Source organism: Anolis sagrei, chromosome 3, assembly GCF_037176765.1.
Source record: "Anolis sagrei isolate rAnoSag1 chromosome 3, rAnoSag1.mat, whole genome shotgun sequence".
NCBI lineage: Eukaryota > Metazoa > Chordata > Lepidosauria > Squamata > Dactyloidae > Anolis > Anolis sagrei.
Genome location: NC_090023.1, coordinates 183,221,982 through 183,243,236, shown reverse-complemented (window position 1 = coordinate 183,243,236; position 21,255 = coordinate 183,221,982). Strand labels below are relative to the sequence as shown.

The 21,255-nt window shown below is 38.8% G+C and overlaps 1 protein-coding gene across 1 annotated transcript in view; it reads right to left on the bottom strand.

The window, feature by feature from the left end:
- The window catches only part of LOC132771122 (lipase member M-like), a 28,537-nt gene extending 15,035 nt beyond the window's left edge, over positions 1-13,502 (bottom strand). Inside the window, exons 1-4 of the mRNA XM_060768770.2 lie at positions 13,437-13,502; positions 11,058-11,167; positions 7,779-7,896; positions 5,042-5,240 (exon numbers count right to left, since the gene is read on the bottom strand). Of these exons, the coding sequence (XP_060624753.2) occupies positions 5,042-5,240; positions 7,779-7,896; positions 11,058-11,162 (422 nt within the window). The 5' untranslated portion in view covers positions 11,163-11,167; positions 13,437-13,502. The remainder of the gene's footprint in view (positions 1-5,041; positions 5,241-7,778; positions 7,897-11,057; positions 11,168-13,436) is intronic.
- Between the last annotated feature and the right edge of the window lie 7,753 nt (positions 13,503-21,255).

Sequence of the window (21,255 nt, the reverse complement as noted above, 5' to 3'; positions counted from 1 at the left end):
TTTGTCTTGGACTTACTATGCATTTATTGTTGTTGACCGACTTACAGAGATCTATGAATGGGAGGCTTTCAAATGACTCCGTTCTCAACAGCCCTATTCAGGTCATTCACAGTCACAGCCATTGCTTCTCCAGTTGAGTCTATCCATCTGGAATGTAGTCTTCCTCTTTACTGACAAACTCATCAGATGGGCCACTAGAATCACCACGCATCATGGCAAATCTAGTCGTTCTTGGTGCTGGGGGGAACCCATCCTCCCATGCCCTACATCACCTGGCTCCCCCCTACCTCATCCCATGAGGGAAGCATCGACTGCCCAGCTTCCCCCTGTTGAATCAAATGTAGCAAAAGATGCCTCCTAGTTTGCTCCTGCAACAGCATACTGCAGATCTTATATTATTATTATTATTTTATTATTATATAGTTTTATGAAGGAGCCCCACTGGAAGTAGTTCAATATCATGGATGGGAGCCAGCGGGCTTCATCATAAAACTATAGAAAATCCAACACATGCTGCCAAAAGTTACCTTGTCTGAGGGGGTCGCCACTGCCCTCCATTTTACCAAGCATTAATGCCTTTTCTAGTAAGTACTGTATTTTCTGGTGTATAAGATTACTTTTTAATCCAAGAAAATCTTCTCAAAAGTCAGGGGCCATCTTATAAGCCAGCAGTCATCTTATATGTTGGGAGTCATCTTATATGTTGGGAGTCATCTTATAGAGCGGGTGCTGAAACTTCCAATCTGATTGGAGAATCTGTGGTTGCCTCATATGGTGGGGGGAGCTCAAAAATGGCAGTGGCTGCCTCCCTGCCATATGCAGTGACTGTATGACAGCATTAAGGGTGACGCTGTACAACTACAGTAGAAGAAAACCCATTCATCAGGATTTGTGGACTTAATGCGGTCCCGATGGTGAGCTGAAGGGGCGCCTCACCGGGAAGGTGTAAGTGATGGGTGGAGCATCCAGAGCACCCGGGGTATGGAAAAAAGAGATAGAGTGGCTCTGGGCCCAGAAAAACACACATCTTTTACCTGTCTGGCCCACCCTTGTATCCTAGTACCACACCACCTCCTCTGCTTCTCAGATCTCGCTCCTGAAGACTGAAGTGAAGTGGTGCAGGTGCGCAGGTGCGAGATCTGAGAGGCAGAGGAGGTACAGTAATAGGAAAATTACCATATTGAAATAAAATCTGATGCTTTTTAATTTTTTATTTGGTGTGTGTTGGAAGAGGGGTAGTTTTATACAGCGAGTATATCCCAAACTCTATATTTTAACTGGAAAAGTTGGGGATCATCTTATACGCCCAGTCGTCTTATATGCCAGAAAATATGGCAATCTTCTTGTCTAAAGCTCTGGCCTCAGTTTAGTCACCCTGGCTTTTAAGGAGAGTCCAGGTCTCATTGGACTGAAGACCCATGTATTTGACTTTTTAACAGTCCATGTAGCCATAGAACATATCTCAAATGAGTTCATTCTCACCATTATATAACCTTAAATGAGATGCCATCTTTGTGCAACTCTGAGAGAGTTCAATCAGTTCCATAGCAGCATTTATGATAGTATAAAGTCACAACAGATAGTTGTCTTAGCAATAAAACTGACTCAACCCTCTTTCCATCAACAAGATCTGTTTGGCCAGGATAACAACAGCAGCAGTGAAACCTTAAGCATTCTGGCAGAAGGAGAAAGGGAAAAAATCAGATCTCTTCTGCTCTCTGCCACTCATAATGTTGTAACACTTGGGGCTTTTCCAGACAATCTCATAATCTGGGAGAAATAAGTAGAGCAAAAAATCCTGGTAACTGACAGCAAGTCCAAACATGGAGCTGCCAGTCCTAGTAAATGCTCCCCCAGTCTCCTGGCATGTTAGTTTGTAGCAGATTTTAAAAATCCGCAAGATGAATGTGAGACATCTACCAGATTTTTCTTTTAATTTCTTAAAAATTGACTCTCTGAGATGTGCATCTCTAAGCACTGTGGCAGATCTCCGAATGTGCACACAAGCAGATTTCTTGTCATTACCTCTTCTCACCTGCCTGCTGCCTTTACTTTTCCCCTCTTCAATCCCATTTCCCTTTGGGATAACTTGCTTGACATGCTAGTAACCTCTATGTAAGTTCAAACTCTGTTTAATTTCGTAAACAAATGAACAAAGGGATGCTTGCAGAGAGTTCTCATAGGAATTGCTTTCCAATTGTGTTTCGGTTTAGCCACCTGTGTGTTCATGGTTCCATTTGTTTACAGTCTTAATCAGCTGTTTTGGGATTATAAAATGCTCATATGTGCTGGATCAGCCCACACCAGTCAAGTGTTTTCCTTGAGTGCAGGGATATATAGTGATGCAAATATGCACATTTTCTGGACAAAATTAGATTTTAAGTACATCTTTTTAACACATGTTTTAGGCCAATAATGCAATCCAGCATGTATTTTGGCAAACATCATTTAGCCCCTCCCCCTTTATACTGGTTTTGTCCACATTAGAGTATGTTAAGAAGAGCCCTTGGAGACATAATACTATTTTTTCCATAGGGAACAGCCCTCTTCATCAATTCTCTCTGCCTCTGATTGATCACTGTTTTTGCTTTTGTTCCAGATGAGAAGCAGGTTTGAGATGATCTGTTGATGGGATTCCTTTTCAAGTAAGATTGACTTTTAAAAAGACATTTTGTAATTTTTAAATACTTGGACTTGCTTTCCAAACCAATTCAACATGAGTAGGAGGAACATGACAGCCTCTAATAAACATTTCAGAGAACTATGTAATTAGAATTGGTGGAATTGTATCTGGTAGAAAAAAATCTGAAGGAATACACATGACAAAAGCTCGCTGTATGTTGAAAGTAAATACATTAAATAAAAGTCAATGTTTAGTCTCGTGATCTATCTGAAGGCAATCACACAATACCCAACTATCTGAGACCAAGACCCATTGAACATTAGTCACAATTATATTCTGATGTAATATGATCAATAAGCACACCATCTTTTATTGACTTTTCAATATTTGACCAGGGATAGAATTAGTACTGTAGAGTTAATGTAGTTTTCAGTACTTTGACAGCCATGGCTCAATGCTATGGAATCATAGGAGTTGTTGTTTTACAAGTTCTTTAGCCTTCTCTGCCAAATAATGCTAGTGCCTCATCAACTTCCAGGATTCTACAGCATTGATCCATGACTATTAAAGTGATGTCAAACTGCATTCATTCTACAAAGTAGATCCGCCCCAGATCCAGTCGTCTTGTGAAGTAAAGTCCAGGGTATGTTTTAAATTTATGAAGATTTATTCATAAGCTTTTATGATTTAACTTTCCACCTCCCAGTTTTAACTACTTTCTTGTAGGTTATGTCGGGCTCGGCAAGGGACTGGAGATTTGTCAGAGGATGAGGGAGATGATGGGTTTCAACCTGAGGAGTCTGTATGTGATCAGGAAGAATGGCAGGCACTTGAAGAAGAGACAGAGGATGTTTTGGATTCCAGTGTTCATTCTTTAGCAACAGGTGAAAGGTCAATTTCTCTTGGGAATCAACTTTCAGCATAAGGGGAGTTTTCCTGTGGTATCAGATTAGGTGACCAGATGGAGGGAGTGAAAGATAGGTTAATTGGGCATTGGGATAGATTCTGTTAGAAGTTCTTGAAACCCAGATGTGTGAGGCATGATCTCATGGCTTCTTGGTCGGGCTTGGGTATAAATTAAGTGGTGCTTACTTGGCGTCTCTCAGAGGAGACAACCTTGCCATAAAATGTGGGTTCCTGTCTCAAGTTTCCTTGTTTGCCTATGTTCCTGGAAGGGTTTGCCTTGGACAAAGTTACTGTTTTTGTGCTCATGGATTTATATTTGTGATTTTGACTCTCTTGAGTTCATGAACTTTGCCATTTTTAGGTGATTGCTCTTTTGTATATTGACTGCTGCTATTTTGTAGTTCCTTTTCTACTGCTCTTTGGGGAAATGCCCTTTCTTCTATTTGTACATATGTTTCTTACTAAACTGCTGTAGTTAGTACTACTGGACTTTAACGTGGTAGTGAGTGAAAAGGTGTCTCAAGGTTAGAGTGCAACAGGTTGAAACCAGAGGTACATGGGCTGGGATTCTCTCATAGAGAAGCTCTCCATAGACTTTTAAGAAAGTTGAATTCAAAATAGGTAAGGCAAGATGTGATCACCAAGCTTCTCTTCCCACCAAGTGGTATAATTGCATTTCATAAATTTAGACAGGTGCAGCAGTTGTTGGCAAATTTGGGGAAGAGATCCTTGAGGGAAAAGCAAGGGAAAGCCATAACTTGCCTTGAAAAGAGGAAAGGATGGATGCAATGCAAAGACTAAACAAGTCATCTGGAAGTACTTGGAGTGGCTTTCATACCTTATGAAGCACGGCAAAGGTTTCTTATTTAGAGAACAACCTGTTCACAATTAATATCTTAAACTATATATAAAAATAAAAGTTACATTGAAAAGTTGAGCAGTTATTTTTAAAATAACGGGTGTTAACTGGCAATTTTTAGAACCATGAAAGCTTATGAATAATTCTTCATAATTATAAAATCTACCGATAAGTTATATTTTGGCAATTTAAACTGCAAGTAGAACAAGTAGAACCACAAATCAATTACACTATGTAGCAAAATTTAAAAAATTCTGCACCTGGTTTGAAAGTGTTATTTTCTGTTTTATTGTCTGGTACTTCCTTTGAAAGTAATTGTTATACTCCAGAAACTTTGGGGTTTTTGTTTTGTTTTGTTTTGTTTTTTTTTTGCTTCCACAAATTATGTTGAATTGGTTGAGACTCAATGAGATACTCTCTGAAAAACTAGAGCAAAATGTGCTGCAGGATGCCCCACAATAAACTAAGTTTTTTTGCGTTTTAATAAACTTTTTCCATATTGTTTTGATAGGGCTAATTAGGATATGGCATTTATAACCCAGGAACAAAAAATGTGTTACATAGCATTATACATATATTGTATAAAAGCTTTATAAAATGAACAAATATAAGAACACTTTAGCACCCAGTTCCCAGTCATTAATTCAACTCACCTGAAATCCCAAAACTGCTCTTTGTCTATTGAAAAATTCTGATGTTTTTTACACCATCTGCATCCTCTATTATTTCCCAGCCAGACATCAAAGCCAGCATCTGCTAGTACAAAACCCAGGCTGTCGTTGGGCATATTAGCTACCCAGGATCCACCATTTGTAAGTAAACCAGGCATAACTAACACAACAGTCTTTGAAGCTGAAAACAAAACAAATGGGTATAAAATAAACTTTCAACAAGGGAAACAGCCATTCAGAATTTCAGATTTTAAATATTATAGTCTGAGGATGCATGATGCAGCTCCTTAACAAGACCTGTGTTTAGACAGGAGTTAGTCACCCAGCAGAAGAGTGGGACCGAAATATTATGAAGGCAATAAACTGTTGTTAGTGGGATGAGATGGGATGGGATTGGAGGAGGGGGGGGGTGTATAGTTTTACTGTAATTTTAATTGCATTTAATTGTATTTTAATTTTTGTGCTTTATGATTTCTTTTCATGTCAGGAGTGACTTGAGAAACTGCAAGTCGCTTCTGATGTAAAAAAAATTGGTCGTCTGCAAGGGCATTTTAATTGCATTTAATTGTATTTTAATTTTTGTGCTTTATGATTTCTTTTCATGTCAGGAGTGACTTGAGAAACTGCAAGTCACTTCTGATGTAAAAAAATTTGGTCGTCTGCAAGGGCATTGCGCAGGGGATGCCCAGATGTTTTGATGTTTTTACCATTCTTGTGGGAGCCTTCTCTCATGTGTCCACCTGGGGAGCTGGAGCTGACAGAGAGAGAACATCCGCGCTCTCCTTGGATTTGAACCTCCGACCTATCGGTCTTCAGTCCTGCAGGCACAAGGGTTTAACCCACTGCGCCACCGGGGGCTTCTGCTTCATGATACAATGATTTAATCGTTTTGGAAAGTTCATACTTATATTTATTGACATCATGTTTAATTTGTGTTGTGTCATTTTGGGAGAAAGGCAGAATAAAAAGGAAGAAAATAAATAAATAAATAAATAAATAAATAAATAAATAAATAGAGAATTTAATTTAATCTAATAAATTGTATGGATATGCAGGATTCAGAAATAAAATTGGACATCAAAACACTTCATTTTAAAATAAAATTGTTTTCCTCATCTCCATTTCCTAATTTGTCCAACTGGACAATTTAATCACACCCCACGTTCTATTAATATTTTTAAAGCATTTCTATTTCACTAATTTACAATGGTGTTGAAATTCAGCCAGTGTTGGTGTTTCAGGATCACGGTGCTTATGATGTGGGAAATGATTGCACTGAGGTTCAAGATGGAGATGGTATGGTCAGTGATATTCATGCAGAGAATGACAGAGAGACGCCAGTTCAAAGGGCAGTTTCTCATGAGAATGTTCCTGCAGGGCATAGGGATGATGGTTTACTCCATGACTCTGTGAACTCCCAAGATTTGGGATTTGAAAACAACCTGACGCCTGGAGAATTTAATCAGCAGAAAGATAAGGAGCTCATAGACAGACGGCTGGAGTTCAGCCAGAAAGACAGCTTAGTCAAGGGTTAAGTCGCTCCTCCAGGCTCCAAGAGATAAGAGCCAGGAGTAATAGCCGAAGAAAGCGAAACCAGTTTCTGAGTGTTGGGATATAAGGTTTGCCTCAAGGGAAATGTGTTGGATGAAGCATCGTTTCATAAACCTAGTTCTTGTTCCATGGAAGCCTTGCTTGGAAGATTCATGTTAAGGGTGCTTGTTCATGGTTGGACTTTTTGGTCTTTTTGGATTTGATTACAAAGTCTGGATTTTGCCTTTGTGCATTGTTAAACCCTGCCTTGGATTGCCTTTGTATTTTGTTGAACTCTACTTTGGAATACTTTGTTCCTGCTGATCTTTTTACCTTATTGGGACTTCTTTGCTTTCTTAAAAGCATGTATTTTCAACTGACTATTTTACTAAACTTCAATAAAAAAGGATTATTTTTCTATACATCGTATGGTGTTTTAAAGTCAGAGGGTTATTCCTGTCCTGGAGTGCATCAAATGACTGATTAAACAAATTGTTTTGACAATCAATAACTAAATAATTTTAATTCAAGTTAATGTTTAATGCATTTCAATATTTTAATCTTTAATAGTTCCAATGATATAAATCATTTAATTGCTTTTTAATTTTTATGTTTCTAATTTTGAGCATTTATCTTTTTTTTAAATCTGCATTGTTTTCTATTTTTATATGCTTTTTAATTTTTATATGGAGCCCCCGGTGGTGCAGTGGGTTAAACCCCTGTGCTGGCAGGTCTGAAGACTGACAGGTCGCAGGTTCAAATCCGGGGAGAGGGGGATGAGCTCCCTCTATCAGCTCTAGCTCTTCATGTGGGGACATGAGAAAAGCCTCCACAAGGATGATAAAAACATCAAATCATCTGGGCGTCCCCTGGGCAACGTCCTTGCAGACGGCCAATTTTCTCACACCAGAAGCGACTTGCAGTTTCTCAAGTTGCTCCTGACATAAATGCTCAAAAGTATATATACTTTTGAGCATTTATCTTTTTTAAAAAATCTGCATTGTTTTCTGCATTGGTACCTACCTATATTGAAGAAAGGCTAGATATAAATAAATAAAATTAAATTAATAGTTCAAAGATTTCTTCAGCAAAAAATCAAAACAGAAATAAAACATTTAGAAGAAAAACCAATATAAATCAATTTTACATGATTTTTAAAAAATTAAATAAAGCAAAAATGATGAAATACCTGTCTTCTCTATTTTTTTCCTGCCGTGCGGAATTCTGTTGATTGGGAGAAAATAGCCATCATCGGTAAGGATTTCATACTCTTCATTAGGGTAGCCTTGGTACTGGATGACTTCACTCTGCACATAGATACCCCGTCCAATCATAATTGGAAATGTGAGTAAAATTCTTTTGATGTGGGTATATATTCAGTGAGAGGGGAGGCAACTGGGCAAGACTACTTTTTGTCACCACTGGGGAAAAATTTATAGTTTGACTAAAACAGTGGTGCTCAAAGTATGCTCTGCAGAGCTCTTAGGGCTCCATGAAGCATACTGAGGGGCTCCACTTCCCACTTCCTCCTCCTCCAAGCTTTCCGTCCTCCTTCTTCCTCCTCCCCCTGCCTCCCTCACCACCAAAAGCCTTTTACCCCTTGGCTTCCTCATGGTAAAAGTTTTTTTCCCCTCGCCTTCCTCACTGCCCAGATCCTTTCCCCCTCACCTTGCTTGCTTCCAATGCACTATTCCCTCCCACCGCTCAGAGAGTGCTTTGATTGATTTTTTTTTCCTGCATGGCAAAGGGGAATTAAACTAGATGACCCCTGGGGTTCCTGTTGTTGTTGTTACAAAGGCTGGATGTCCATCTGTTGGGGGTGCTTTGACTGTGCTTTTCCTGCATGGAAGAAGGATTGGACTGGATGGTCCCTGGGGGTCTTCCACTTAAATACTGTTAAGTTTATGTTGGTTAAAATTATTCTTCATTTTAAATATTATAATGTTCTTTCTTTTTCTTTTTTTACACTACAAATGAAATATGTGCAGTGTGCAAAGGAATTTGTTCAATTTTTTTTCAGTTAGTTCACACAAACCCTCTCCATCCATCTGCCACTATCCCGGCCCTCATGTGCTTGTCCATGCCTGATATATATACATTATATATAGTACTAGCCATCCCCTGCCACACATTGCTGTGGCCAGTCGGCATATATGTCTGTATATATTTGTGTATAAATACATATTTGAGCCCCCTGTGGCACAGAGGGTTAAAGCACTGAGCTGCTAAACTTGTTGACCAAAAGGTCGCAGGTTCGAATCCAGGGAGCGACGTAAGCTTCCACTGTCAGCCCCAGCTTCTGCCAACCTAGCAGTTCAAAAACATGCAAATGTGAGGAGGTCCGGCGGGAAGGTAACGGTGCTCCATGCAGTCATGCTGGCCACATGACCTTGGAGGTGTCTACAGACAACGCTGGCTCTTCAGCTTAGAAATTGAGATGAGCACCACACCCCAGAGTCAGACATGACTGGACTTAATGTCAAGGGACAACCTTTACCTTTTTTACATATATATTTGTGTATATATGTATTTATGTGGTTATGTGCATGCGTTGTAATGCATTTTTAAATATTTTTGGCTTTTTAAGTATCTTCCACTGTGTTTTCCAGTGTTTTATGAGTGATGGTCGCTCATTGGCCTGATAGGTGTATTGTGTCCAAATTTGTTGTCAATTCGCCCAGTGGTTTTAGAGTTATGTTAATCCCACAAACAAACATTACATTTTTATTTATATAGATAATATATAAACATTTATTGTAGCTCCACGAGAACTTTGCTTCAAAAAGGGTTCTGAGGCTGAAAAAGTTTGAGAATCCATGCACTAAAAAAATGGGGCACAAAATTGCCTGCTCTACACCATTCTGTTCCCTCCTCTATGATCTCACAGTATGTGGGAATAATTCGTAGAACAGGTCAAGTAGATTTGCCTGGAGAGGAACACACTGACATAAAGCTTAAAATAGTACAACAAAGATATCATCACAGTTTTTACTGATGCCAGCAGTGATGTCACCAACTTCTGCTCTGTAAATTTGAGATGAATATTTCCTAGAATTCCTCTCATGAAATAAAACAAACATTTTATATAGCTCATGGGAAATATTAACAGGGTCTTTCAGAAAACTGTTTTTTTGTGGAAATTCATGTGGTTCTTCTAAACTCTATATTTACACTGCGATGAATTTTTTTGTACAGAAAACTGCATACAGTTGACGCTCTGTATCCCTAGATTCCATATCCATGGGTTCAATGAGCATAAAAATATTATTTTAAAAATTTCCAAAAGCCATTCTTGATTTTTCCATTTGATATAGGAGACACTATCTTACTACAACATTGCATATCCTGGAACTTGAGCATCCATGGATTTTGGTATCCCTCAGAAGTCTTGGAACCAAACCCTAGCAGAGCCCACTGTATATTCTCTCAGTTCTTGTGGGTTTTTTCGGGCTATATGGCCATGTTCTAGAGGCATTTCTCCTGACGTTTCGCCTGCATCTATGGCAAGCTTCCTCAGAGGTGAGGTCTGCTGGAGCTGGGAAAAAGGGGTTTATATATCTGTGGAATGACCAGGGGGAGACAAAGGGCTTTTGTAAGTTGGGCTTTGTCTCACCCTGGTCATTCCACAGATATATAAACCCCTTTTTTCCCAGCTCCAGCAGACCTCACCTCTGAGGATGCTTGCCATAAATGCAGACGAAACGTCAGGAGAAATGCCTCTAGAACATGGCCATATAGCCCGAAAAAAAACCCACAAGAACTGAGTGATTCCAGCCATGAAAGCCTTCAACAATCCACTGTATATTTATTTATAAAATAATCCCATAGAATTGTTCTTCACAAAATGTACTGCGTACTTCTTCTTACATTACAGGGCAATGAATAGAAAATAACATTCCTCTTGACCCCCCCCCCCCCCTCAGAAATGGAAAGGAAGATATAATTGGTGTGATTGACTCTAACAAACAAAATCTATGGAATGACTTGAGAAGCATATAAAAATACACACACATATAAGTAAAGATAAAGGTTTCCCCTTGACATTAAGTCTAGTCAAGTCCTACTCTGGGGAGTGGTGCTCATTTCCATTTCTAAGCCAAAGAGCCGGCGTTGTCCGTAGACACCTCCTTGATCATGTAGCCAGCATGACTGCATGGAGTGCCATTACCTTCCCGCCAAAGTGGCGCCTATTGATCTACTCACATTTGCATGTTTTAGAACTGCTAGGTTGGTAAAAACTGAGGCTAACAAAGGGAGCTCACACCAATCGACTGATTTGAACCTCTAACCTTCCAAACAGCAAATTCTGCAGCTTAGCTTAGCTTTTACATTTTATGGATGTAAAAGAAATGTTTATGGATTTGTTGCATTACATCCTTGTTAGGAAGATATATTAAAACTGGCAATGTGGAGCACAGACTGCAATAGATTTTTTTCCCCTCTGACATGAAATAGATAATAGACTTACAATATTCATGAATATCTCAGGGTCCACCTCTCGCTTTTTCCTTAAGGATTGTTCTGATTCCATAAAGCCCATGATAAAAAAAGATAGCACAATAAATGAAGGCATCTTATCTGTAAAAAAAAAAATCCAGTGTAATTAGCAAGATTATTTATTTATTTACCATATTTATATATCGCCTTTCTCTGCCCAAAGGTGACTCAAGGTGGTTTACAGTCGGCAATCAACGCTCCCATTTCACAGCCTCTCTGAATAATGATTGGCTGCTTTCATGCCAAGTTTGCCTAGTGCCTCCTTCACAATGTCTATGAAAGTGATAAGCTAAAATAAAAAAAACAACATTTTTTTGTTTTAACAGGCTCCAGGCATGTAGCCGGGGGGGGGGGGGGCTTGGGGGGCTTCAGCCCCCCCCCCCCCCTGAAATTCTCATGGTGGTCTAAAAAAAGGCCTGACTGGTACATTATTTAAACTGTTATGTTTATTCATATCATGATCTGATCACCATGCTCAATATATCCCATATGCATGGAGGTATTGGGGTAACGATACAAAAGGTTTGCTATGGTAGACCATCTTTCACTCACACTCAGTCCCCCCCCCCCCCCCCCCCGAACCAAACTCAGCTCATATAGCTCATATAGAAAGCTATGATCCCTCATCTAGTCTGGACAGAAGCCTGTTTTTACTGCTTCCGGTTCCACTCATAAAGAAATGTGAACTAAAGTCTGTGGTTTATGTAGAATTTCTAACCATATGTTTAAAATTTAGGTTCCCAAGAGCAATACATAAAATCACAGAAGCTTTTCAAGTCAAAGTGGTTCCAATTCTAGTTTGGGGGTAGTCAGAAATTTGGTGGTTTGTAGACCTCATAACTGAAGGCTGGTTTCTGTGCCTTCAGTTATGAGGTCTACAACCTCATAACTACAAATCTTAACCTTATGGAGTTATCACACACACACACACACACACACACACATATATATATATATTTCTTGGTATAAAACAAGTGAGGCAGCAATGGGATAGTGGTATGAGTAATGAATTACAACGCTGGACACCAAGCTTCAAATCCTTGTTTTCTGTGCCAAATCTTAACCTTATGGAGCTATCACACACACACACACACATATTCTTGGTATAAAACAAGTGAGGCAGCAATGGGATAGTGGTATGAGCAATGGATTACAACGCTGGACACCAAGCTTCAAATCCTTGCAAAAACATGGAAATTTACTGGGTGAACTTGGGGAAGTTTCACACTCACATATGCAGGCAGACAATCCCAAATAGATCTTCCCAATAAAATCTCATGATAGGGTTGCATTAGGGCAGGGGTGTCAAACTCATTTTCATTGAGGACTACATCAGCCTTATGGTTACCTTCAAAGGGCTGTTGGATCCATGGATGGAGGATCCGTGGATACAAAGGACCAACTGTAATTTGTTTACTGAGTGGTCAGCGCTCTTTAGTTACTACCCAGTTTTGTTACCTGCATGTCATTGAATGACAACTCCCATATTTTTTGATTATCCACCATAAGGACTGTGGATAGTGGGAATTGCAACCCAACAGCACTTGTGACTCTGAGGTTGGAGAAAGGTTCAATAAGATTTAAGTCAGACATCATATCCACAAGCCTTGTATCTAAATTCAAACCCCACTATCCTGACTAAACAGAACAATTTGGAGCCCTCCAAATGTCACTATCTCCAAAATCCTGTCAGCTCTAGTCAGGGGCCGCTCAACCCATTACACAAAGTAAGTATTTGCAGTATAATTGATTTTGCCCAGGGGCGCTCTTGAGGCGCTCTTGGGGGAAAATAGACCTTGACATATGCGAGTTGTAGTTACTGGGATGTATAGTTCACCTACAATCAAAGAGCATTCTGAACTCCACCAATGATGGAATTGAACCAAATATGGCACACAGAACTCCCACGACAAACAGAAAATATCAGTGATTGGTTGGGGGGGGGGGCACCAAAATACTGTTTGCTTTCCATTGAAAATTACCTAGGGCCGCCTCTGGCTCTAGTCATGATGTCTAATGATGAGAAATACAGTAGTTGTAGCCCAGCATCTGGAGGACCACATAAAACTCTAAGGCACATGAGTTTGACACATGTGCCTTAGAGTCTTCATAAGTCAAAACAACTAGAAGGCACACAACAAAAACAAATAATGTCATTTGAATGGTTCTCACACACTCCGTTTTTCTTTAAGATTACTTCCATCAGAGATTGGAAAAAATATATTAATTGTATCACAATGTTTTTAAAGCATTATTAAGAGACTATGCATTCTTTTCCTAGCTCAAACCAAGCAAAATTTTGTTAAAGGTTCACAGAATGCACAAGAGAGAGCATGAAAGAAAATCTTACCAGTCTGACCTATGTTCCGTGTCGTCCAATATATGTTTCAGATATCTGAAGAGTGAAGACACTGATAGCTTCCTTGTATCTGAGAATAAGTAAGAGGTTAACATTTAGTTTCATCATAGCCCTTCCCCAAGCATGCTTTCCAATCACCAGCCATATCATTTCACTGTTTTGATTTACATACACAAAGCATGATAGAAGTAAATAATTATTACAGCTAGTTATCTTCTCGTGCGCCTTTAAAGTTGCGATTAGCATGCACAGAGGTTATGTTTAGGAACCCACCCTTCCTCCATATAGTTCATAATGGTAGTGTCAGATATGCCAAGGAGTTTTGAAATGGCAGGTATGCTGACTCTCCCATACCACCATGTTTTTTTCCTTTTTTTCCCCTCAACTTTGTACGCCTGTTTTTCTATCCTTCTGTTTTAGATTAGAAATGTTCTCTTTTTTCTCTTTTCTTAACATCACAGAAACCTTTTTTGTATTCGATAAGAATGGAAGAAGACAAAGATGTAAGATGTTAAAAAGGCCTCTGTTCTGCATTCACCTTTGCACCTTTCTCCCACTCATCATAATTTTGCAATAAAAATTACATGGGTATATATTTATATAAATACATATATACACATATATATATACATATGTATACATATATATACATATGTATACATTAGGCCTGGGTAACAACGCAAAAATTTGTTTCTAAAATCGATTTGTAATTGGGGTTTTTTTTTGTTTCGATATTTAAAATAATTACAAAACTTTCCCAAAAAAAAGTTTCGGTATTTACGAAATTTTGTAAATATTTACAAAACATTTTGTAAAGATGGCGCCCTTTTTTTTCCAATATTTTTTAAATATTTTTTAAATTTAATTATTAATTTAGTAGAATAGGGATTAATTATTATTAATTATTATTAAGGAGGGAAGGCAGGCACTCACTCTGGCGGGCCCTCTCGCTCGCCGCTCGCTCGCCCCTCTCGCTCGCCGCTCGCTCGCCCCTCTCGCTCCAGCAGACAAGAGTTCTTCCTCCCACCCTGAACATTATTCCACAGATATATCAACCCCACTTGCCTAGTTTCCAACAGACCTCACAACCTCTGAGGATGCCTGCCATAGATGTGGGTGAAATGTCAGGAGAGAGTGCTTCCGCCCCTCTCGCTCGCCGCTCGCTCGCCCCTCTCGCTCCAGCAGACAAGAGTTCTTCCTCCCACCCTGAACATTATTCCACAGATATATCAACCCCACTTGCCTAGTTTCCAACAGACCTCACAACCTCTGAGGATGCCTGCCATAGATGTGGGTGAAATGTCAGGAGAGAGTGCTTCCGCCCCTCTCGCTCGCCGCTCGCTCGCCCCTCTCGCTCGCCGCTCGCTCGCCCCTCTCGCTCGCCCCTCTCAGCAAGCATCGGCAGGCGGCCATCTTACGTATTTCCGAAATGGACGGAAATACAAAATTTTTTGGCGCCTGCCGTTTCGATATTTAAAAACACTTCCAGGTTAAAAAAAATGTTTTGTAATCGTTTCGTAATTCAAAAATTAACGAATTTTTTAACGAATTACGAATTAACGAAACGAATTGACCAGCCCTAGTATACATATATATATACATAAATATACACATATATATAATAAAGTAATGAGAAAGTGTTGGTTTCTAATATATGTAATTTCTTTATGTTTGTGGGTAAACAGTATTTGATTATGTTTTCTTGTTCAAGTGAAGGGAGTTGGACTGGATGGCCTTAAGTATTTCCTATTGGTCCCAAACTCAAGGTCAATGCCCACCAAACCCTTCTAGTGTTTTCCGTTGGTCATGGGAGTCCTGTGTGCCATGTTTGGTTCAATTTCATCATTGGTGGAGTTCAGAATGCTTTTGTAGGTTAACTATAAATCCCAGCAACTACAACTCCCAAATGACAAACTCATTTTTTTTTACTGATGGTCACTCCTTGGATTAGTAGGTGTCTTGTGGCCAAATTTGGTGGCAATTTATCCAGTGGTTTTTGAGTTATGTTAATCCCACAAACAAATATTACATTTTTATTTGCGTACTAGCTGTACTCGGCCACGCGTTGCTGTGGCCCATTGTGGAGAAATGGGAAAGAAAGAAAAGAGGAAGAGCTGCTTTCTATACTATCAATACACAACTGAAGTGGCAAAGTTTCAACCTAATATAGGCCCATCTCAGTCTCCTCGAAGCCAAAGGGTTATACGGATGTGTGGAAGGGCCCTGGGTTACCTGAGTCCACACTGCCATATAACCCAGTTCAAAGATATTACATAGATATTATTATTATTATTATTATTATTATTATTATTATTATTATAGGTGTATAAATATTATTATGATTATAGACACAGATATTATTATTAACAGCATATAGGTATTATTGGGTGTGGTTTTATTGCATGCTCTGTATTGTCATTTAGCTTTGTGGCAGATTAAGTTCTTTCTGGTTAATTTTTTTGTTGGTTTTTTGTGTGTGTGAAGGACATAGATTGCTTTGGTAGGTGTCTTGTGTTCAAATTTGGTGTCAATTCGTCCAGTGGTTATTGAGTTCTGTTAATCCCACAAACGAACATTACACTTTTATTTATATAGACTAGCCGCCCCCTGCCACGCATTGCTGTGGCCCACATGGGGTTCTGTGTGGGAGGTTTGGCCCAATTCTACTGTTGGTGGGGTTCCGAATGCTCTGTGATTGTAGATGAACTATAAATCCCAGCAACTACAACTCCCAAATGTCAAGATTCTATTTTCCCCAAACTCCACCAGTGTTCACATTTGAGCATATTGAGTATTCGTGTTGAGTTTGGTCCAGATCCATCGTTGTTTGAGTCCACAGTGATCTCTGGATGTAGGTGAACTACAACTCCAAAACTCAAGGTCAATGCCCACCAAACCCTCCCAGTATTTTCTGTTGGTCATGGGAGAACTGTGTGCCAAGTTTGGTTCAATTCCATCGTTGGTGGGGTTCAGAATGCTCTTTGATTGTATGTGAACTATAAATCCCAGCAATTACAACTCCCAAATGTCAAAATCAATTTTTTTGAGTGAAGGACATTCATTGGGTTGTTAGGTGTATCGTGTCCAAATTTGGTGTCAATTCCCCCAGTGGTTTTTGAGTTCAGTGAATACCACAAACAAACATTACATTTTTATTTATATAAATATAGATGGCTTATTCTGATGGGATAGGGGCTCTTTAACTTTACCCCTTTCTGCACTGGTGTTTGAGCCATAAGTTACACTAAGCACACTTTTTAAATCCAGTGTGTTCAATGGGTCACTATTTAGCAAAAAGAGAGTTATGGGTCCAGAACAGATGGTACGTTCTAAAAGAGAACAGAGCCCCTGCACGTTAGAAAGCCATGCAGGGGAGGAAATAGTAACAGATATAAATTGGCATGGAATGCATTGAGTGGATAAGTGTTTTGTTATTAAGATGTGGTGTGGGAGAAATTATTAGTATCTATAAAGTGTGAGACTAAATGAGGGAATGGTAATGATGATGTTCGAGAAGCTAATGTGACCACAAAATTATTGTTTGCCCTGTCAGAAACTGTATTCAAAACAAGAACTACAAAGAGAAGATACAGGACATCTTTCAATATGTGGTTTCCTCTGGCCCTGCTCGGATACTCATTTGTTGAAATAATGATCTTCCTCGTGAATCTGTTATTTTCTTGTAGTGACACATCTGAAATTCTCTCCAGTGGAATATGCCCTCTAGGAGAAAACCTACTAATGCAGAAAGACTTTAATTCTAATTAAGGATTGAGATTTTGTTGGATTAAAATAATATCGGAAGACCAGATCTGTAGCTCGAGGGGGGAATTTAAGGGTTCACCCCCCCGGAAATGTGTCAGATTAAAAAAAACCTGGTTTATTCATGATTTTTAACTGGTTAACCAATTCACGAGTAAGCTAGTTTTTTTTTAACCTGACACATTTTGGAAGGAACTCGAAAGACAATGGATTCCCAAAATTGCAAAGACACAAATCCACAACAAGCAGTAGTACATAAATCACAGAGATAACATTGAACATATATACAACTTATATAATACAGCATTGAGTGATATACAGAGAACATTAGACTGTTATATATATAGTAATTTGTAGACCAAAATGCCTGTGAAAGGATGCTTCTATAATGATACTATTGAGTGGAGCCTCCACTCCCTTGTAAGAGGATATCCATGTAGATGATTTCCAGACCGGTTTCAGCCTTTCTAGGAAAAAAATCCTTTTTTTCTGACTCAGCCATCCAAGACTTGGCAAGAACAACCTATTTGCATTCTCCAAGGAAGAGATATTCTAGAAACGAGAACAGATCTCACAATGTAGTTTGAATTACTCATTAAATATGCAAATCAGGGGAACATGGATCTGGGTTGTTCTGAAGCTGAAAAAAAGGGACAGCTGGGAAAAAAATGATGTGGGTTTGGAAAATGGATAGCTATGCATTTGGTAAAATGATCGACCTGCTAATGTGAAAAGTTTTAATAATCATTTTAGGACTTCCCACCAATATTATTTATTTATTTACTATATTTATACCCTGCCCTCTCTCTCCCCAAAGGGAACTCAGGGCAACTTACAGGTAGGCAACAATTCAATGCCACATAAACAGACATTGAATTAAAAAAACATATACATTAAAAACCAAAAAGTTTAAAAAATCTAATAGTAAAAAGTTTTTAAAAATCTAGCAGTATTTTTTTAATTTTAAAGGATTTTTATTTTAAAATTGTAATACATCCACAATGCATGTTACACAATGCAATTACCCCTCAGCCCACCCTCATTGCTACCCACCACTTTTGCTCCTTACACTGATCTACGCAGTGTTTATGCATAGTTTTATTTAACCCTCTGTACTTCTAGATCAATAAATTCCTCTTGTTTTTATTTCTTAAATTCTCCCATCAGGTATGCTAAGGCCAGCTTCCAATTTCTTTCAAAAACTTCATCTGTGCAAAATCCCATTCAATATCCTAAAACAATGTTAGTTCCAAATTCTGTGCCCATCAATCTTTGATTAATTCAGCTTCCAACTTCCTATTTTATGTGTTAATTTGTACATTTTGGAGATCAGAGTATTGTCATTTAGACATAACTGCAGCTCTAATTCTAGCTTTTAATCAAAACTGTATAATTTGTTATTCATTTTATGTCTTTCCTTTAACTGCCTATATTTGTGCCAATATCAAGTCCTTCTACTGGCAATACTTTGTCTTAAACCTATGTTAATTTCTTTGAATATCAGCAGACCATATCTTATCCATTTTTCATTTTCTTTTATCCAATTTATATTTTTAAAAGCCTCTTTCCACAAAGTTTAAGATACAATCTGAATTTACACTTAATTGAGATCTATAAAAATAGCCCATCCAAGGTAGTGTTTATCATTATACCAGAAGCTCTCAGTGGCACAATGGGTTAAACCCTTGTGCTGGCAGGACTGCTGACCAAAAGGTTTGCAGTTCAAATCTGGGGAGCGGGGCGAGCTCCTGTCTGTCAGCTCCAGCTTCTCATGAAGGGACATAGAAGAAACTTCCCCACAGGATGGTAAAACATCCAGACATCCCCTGGGCAATGTCCTTGCAGATGGCCAATTTTCCACAATTCTCCAATTATACCACACAAAGCTTACATTGTGATCTTCTAATGGGAGTAACATCTCATTATCTAGCATTATCCAGACCAAATGTGCAGCATAGATTTTTAAATCTGGTAAACCAAGATATCCTCTGTGGCTACCATCCTGAAAACCTTTCATCTCACTCTCGTTTTTTTGCATCCCATATAATTTTTGATCATTTTGTCAGTTCTCAAAGGAGGCTAATAGTCAATAATATTGGCACTGACTGAAATAGCAACATTTTTTTGGAAGGATCTTGATTACTGAGATCTGAGCAAACAACAAAATTTAGCTTTTCCCATCTTATTAAATCTTATTTGATTTCACGCTAGCATTTAACAGTTAATTTAAAATAGAGGTGAATTCTTATTTGACACAATTTTCTGAAGTATTTCACCTTCTTTTCTATTTTAAAGCCCGATATTTGCTCTAATTTCATTTTATCTTCTCTTCTCATAGCACTTTTGTATTGTATGTATTATCTTTAAATTCAGAAACCACTCCATATCCCTCCAAATTCCTTAATATAACTTCAACCTCCTCTGTAGGGCCTTCTATTACAATCTACAGGTCATCAGAAAAAGCTTTCAATATATATGCACATTTTTCATGCTTCAGACTCCGATCCTATCTTTGTGATGTATTGCTCTCAAAACTTGTGATAAATGCAAAGGAGGTAATCCACAACCCTTTGTTAACTCTCCATTAATCAAGATTTATGTTGTTTATTATTAATGATATATTGCTTTCATCCAAGTTAAGAAACTAGTTTTGGAAGAAGCTTTCATGTGCTCCCTAAAGGTACAGAAAGTTTTCATTTACTCATACTTGACCTAGTTGGCTCATATCATCTGTATCTATCTGTGTCAGGATGCCCGAAACAGCTGTGGGAAGTGGCTGCTCTGTTCATCCTAACATGAAGGTCATGTTGGCAAAGAGTGAGGTTGGGTAGAAAATGTGGGATGTTACACAGATAAGGGCATCTGGTAGTGTTTTGAGAATCGAAAGTGTTAGCTTGTGTTTTGGGAACTGAAAGTAGATGCTGTGAGAGCTTCTCTCCCTATTCTTTCCTTGTTATTTATCTCTCCACTGTCAAAAAATATTTTTTGCCTGGAAACATTTCAATTCTGTTAAAAGAGATATGCTGGTATTATCATTTGTTTATATAGCACCATGGGTATACATTAGGGCTGTGCAAAAATCCAGGCATGGTTCGTAAGTGATTCAGTAAATCCATAGTTATGATCCATGTTACGAAGCCAGCACAGCATGGACCCCACACAAAAATAAATAAAAACACCTCTTTACAGAGATTTCGTAAGAAACTTGTTACTTTTCATAAGTTGAAGTGAGTCAACTTCTTTTTCAGTGGCACAGCCAAACTGGGTGATGCAGCCAAACTGGTATGCCACAGGGCTGAGGGAGAGGGAAAGGAAGAAATTGCTCCTGGCATTTCTTTTAAATACAGGAGCCATGTTGCCTCTGTCATGACTTAGCTGAGAGAGAGCTGGAGATCTAGGGTAGCAGCTAGCAAGGAACTCAGTAGCAAACAACTAGCAAGGAGCTGAATTTTTCTACCTTGAAGGCTTTTGCACGTGCCATGCAAGCTTAGTTTAATTTGTCTTAGCTTAGGATTTCTTTTACAATTGCCATAACTGAATCTAGGACCCTTTTAAGAAAAGCTAGAGTAGAAAAGCTACAGTATATTAATTGTTTTAATTTGCATAAACTTTTAAAATATTGGTGGAGGAGCGGATTTTTCTGAAACTTGGCAGGAATTATGTCCTACTTCTGTTCTGGTGCTCTGGAGAAATTCCAGGGCATACTTCTTTTTGTTTCTCATACACACACACACACATATATACTAGCTGAACCCGTCATGCATTGCTATGTCCTAATTTCCCTCCCCTTTTTCCCCTCCTTTCTTTCTCTCCTTCCTTCCTTCCCTCCTTCCTTTCTTTCCTTCCTTGTCTTTTTTTCTTCCTTTCTTCCTTCCCTATCTCTTTCTTTCCTTTCTTCCACACAGCCCCATATTCCAGAATATCAAGGTAGAAAATCCCCCAATAACTGCTTTGAGCTGGGTTATTTAAGTCCACACTCAAATAATGTTGAATTTTCTGCCTTGATATTCTGAGATATAGGGCTGTGTGGAAGGGCTCTCTGAAAGCC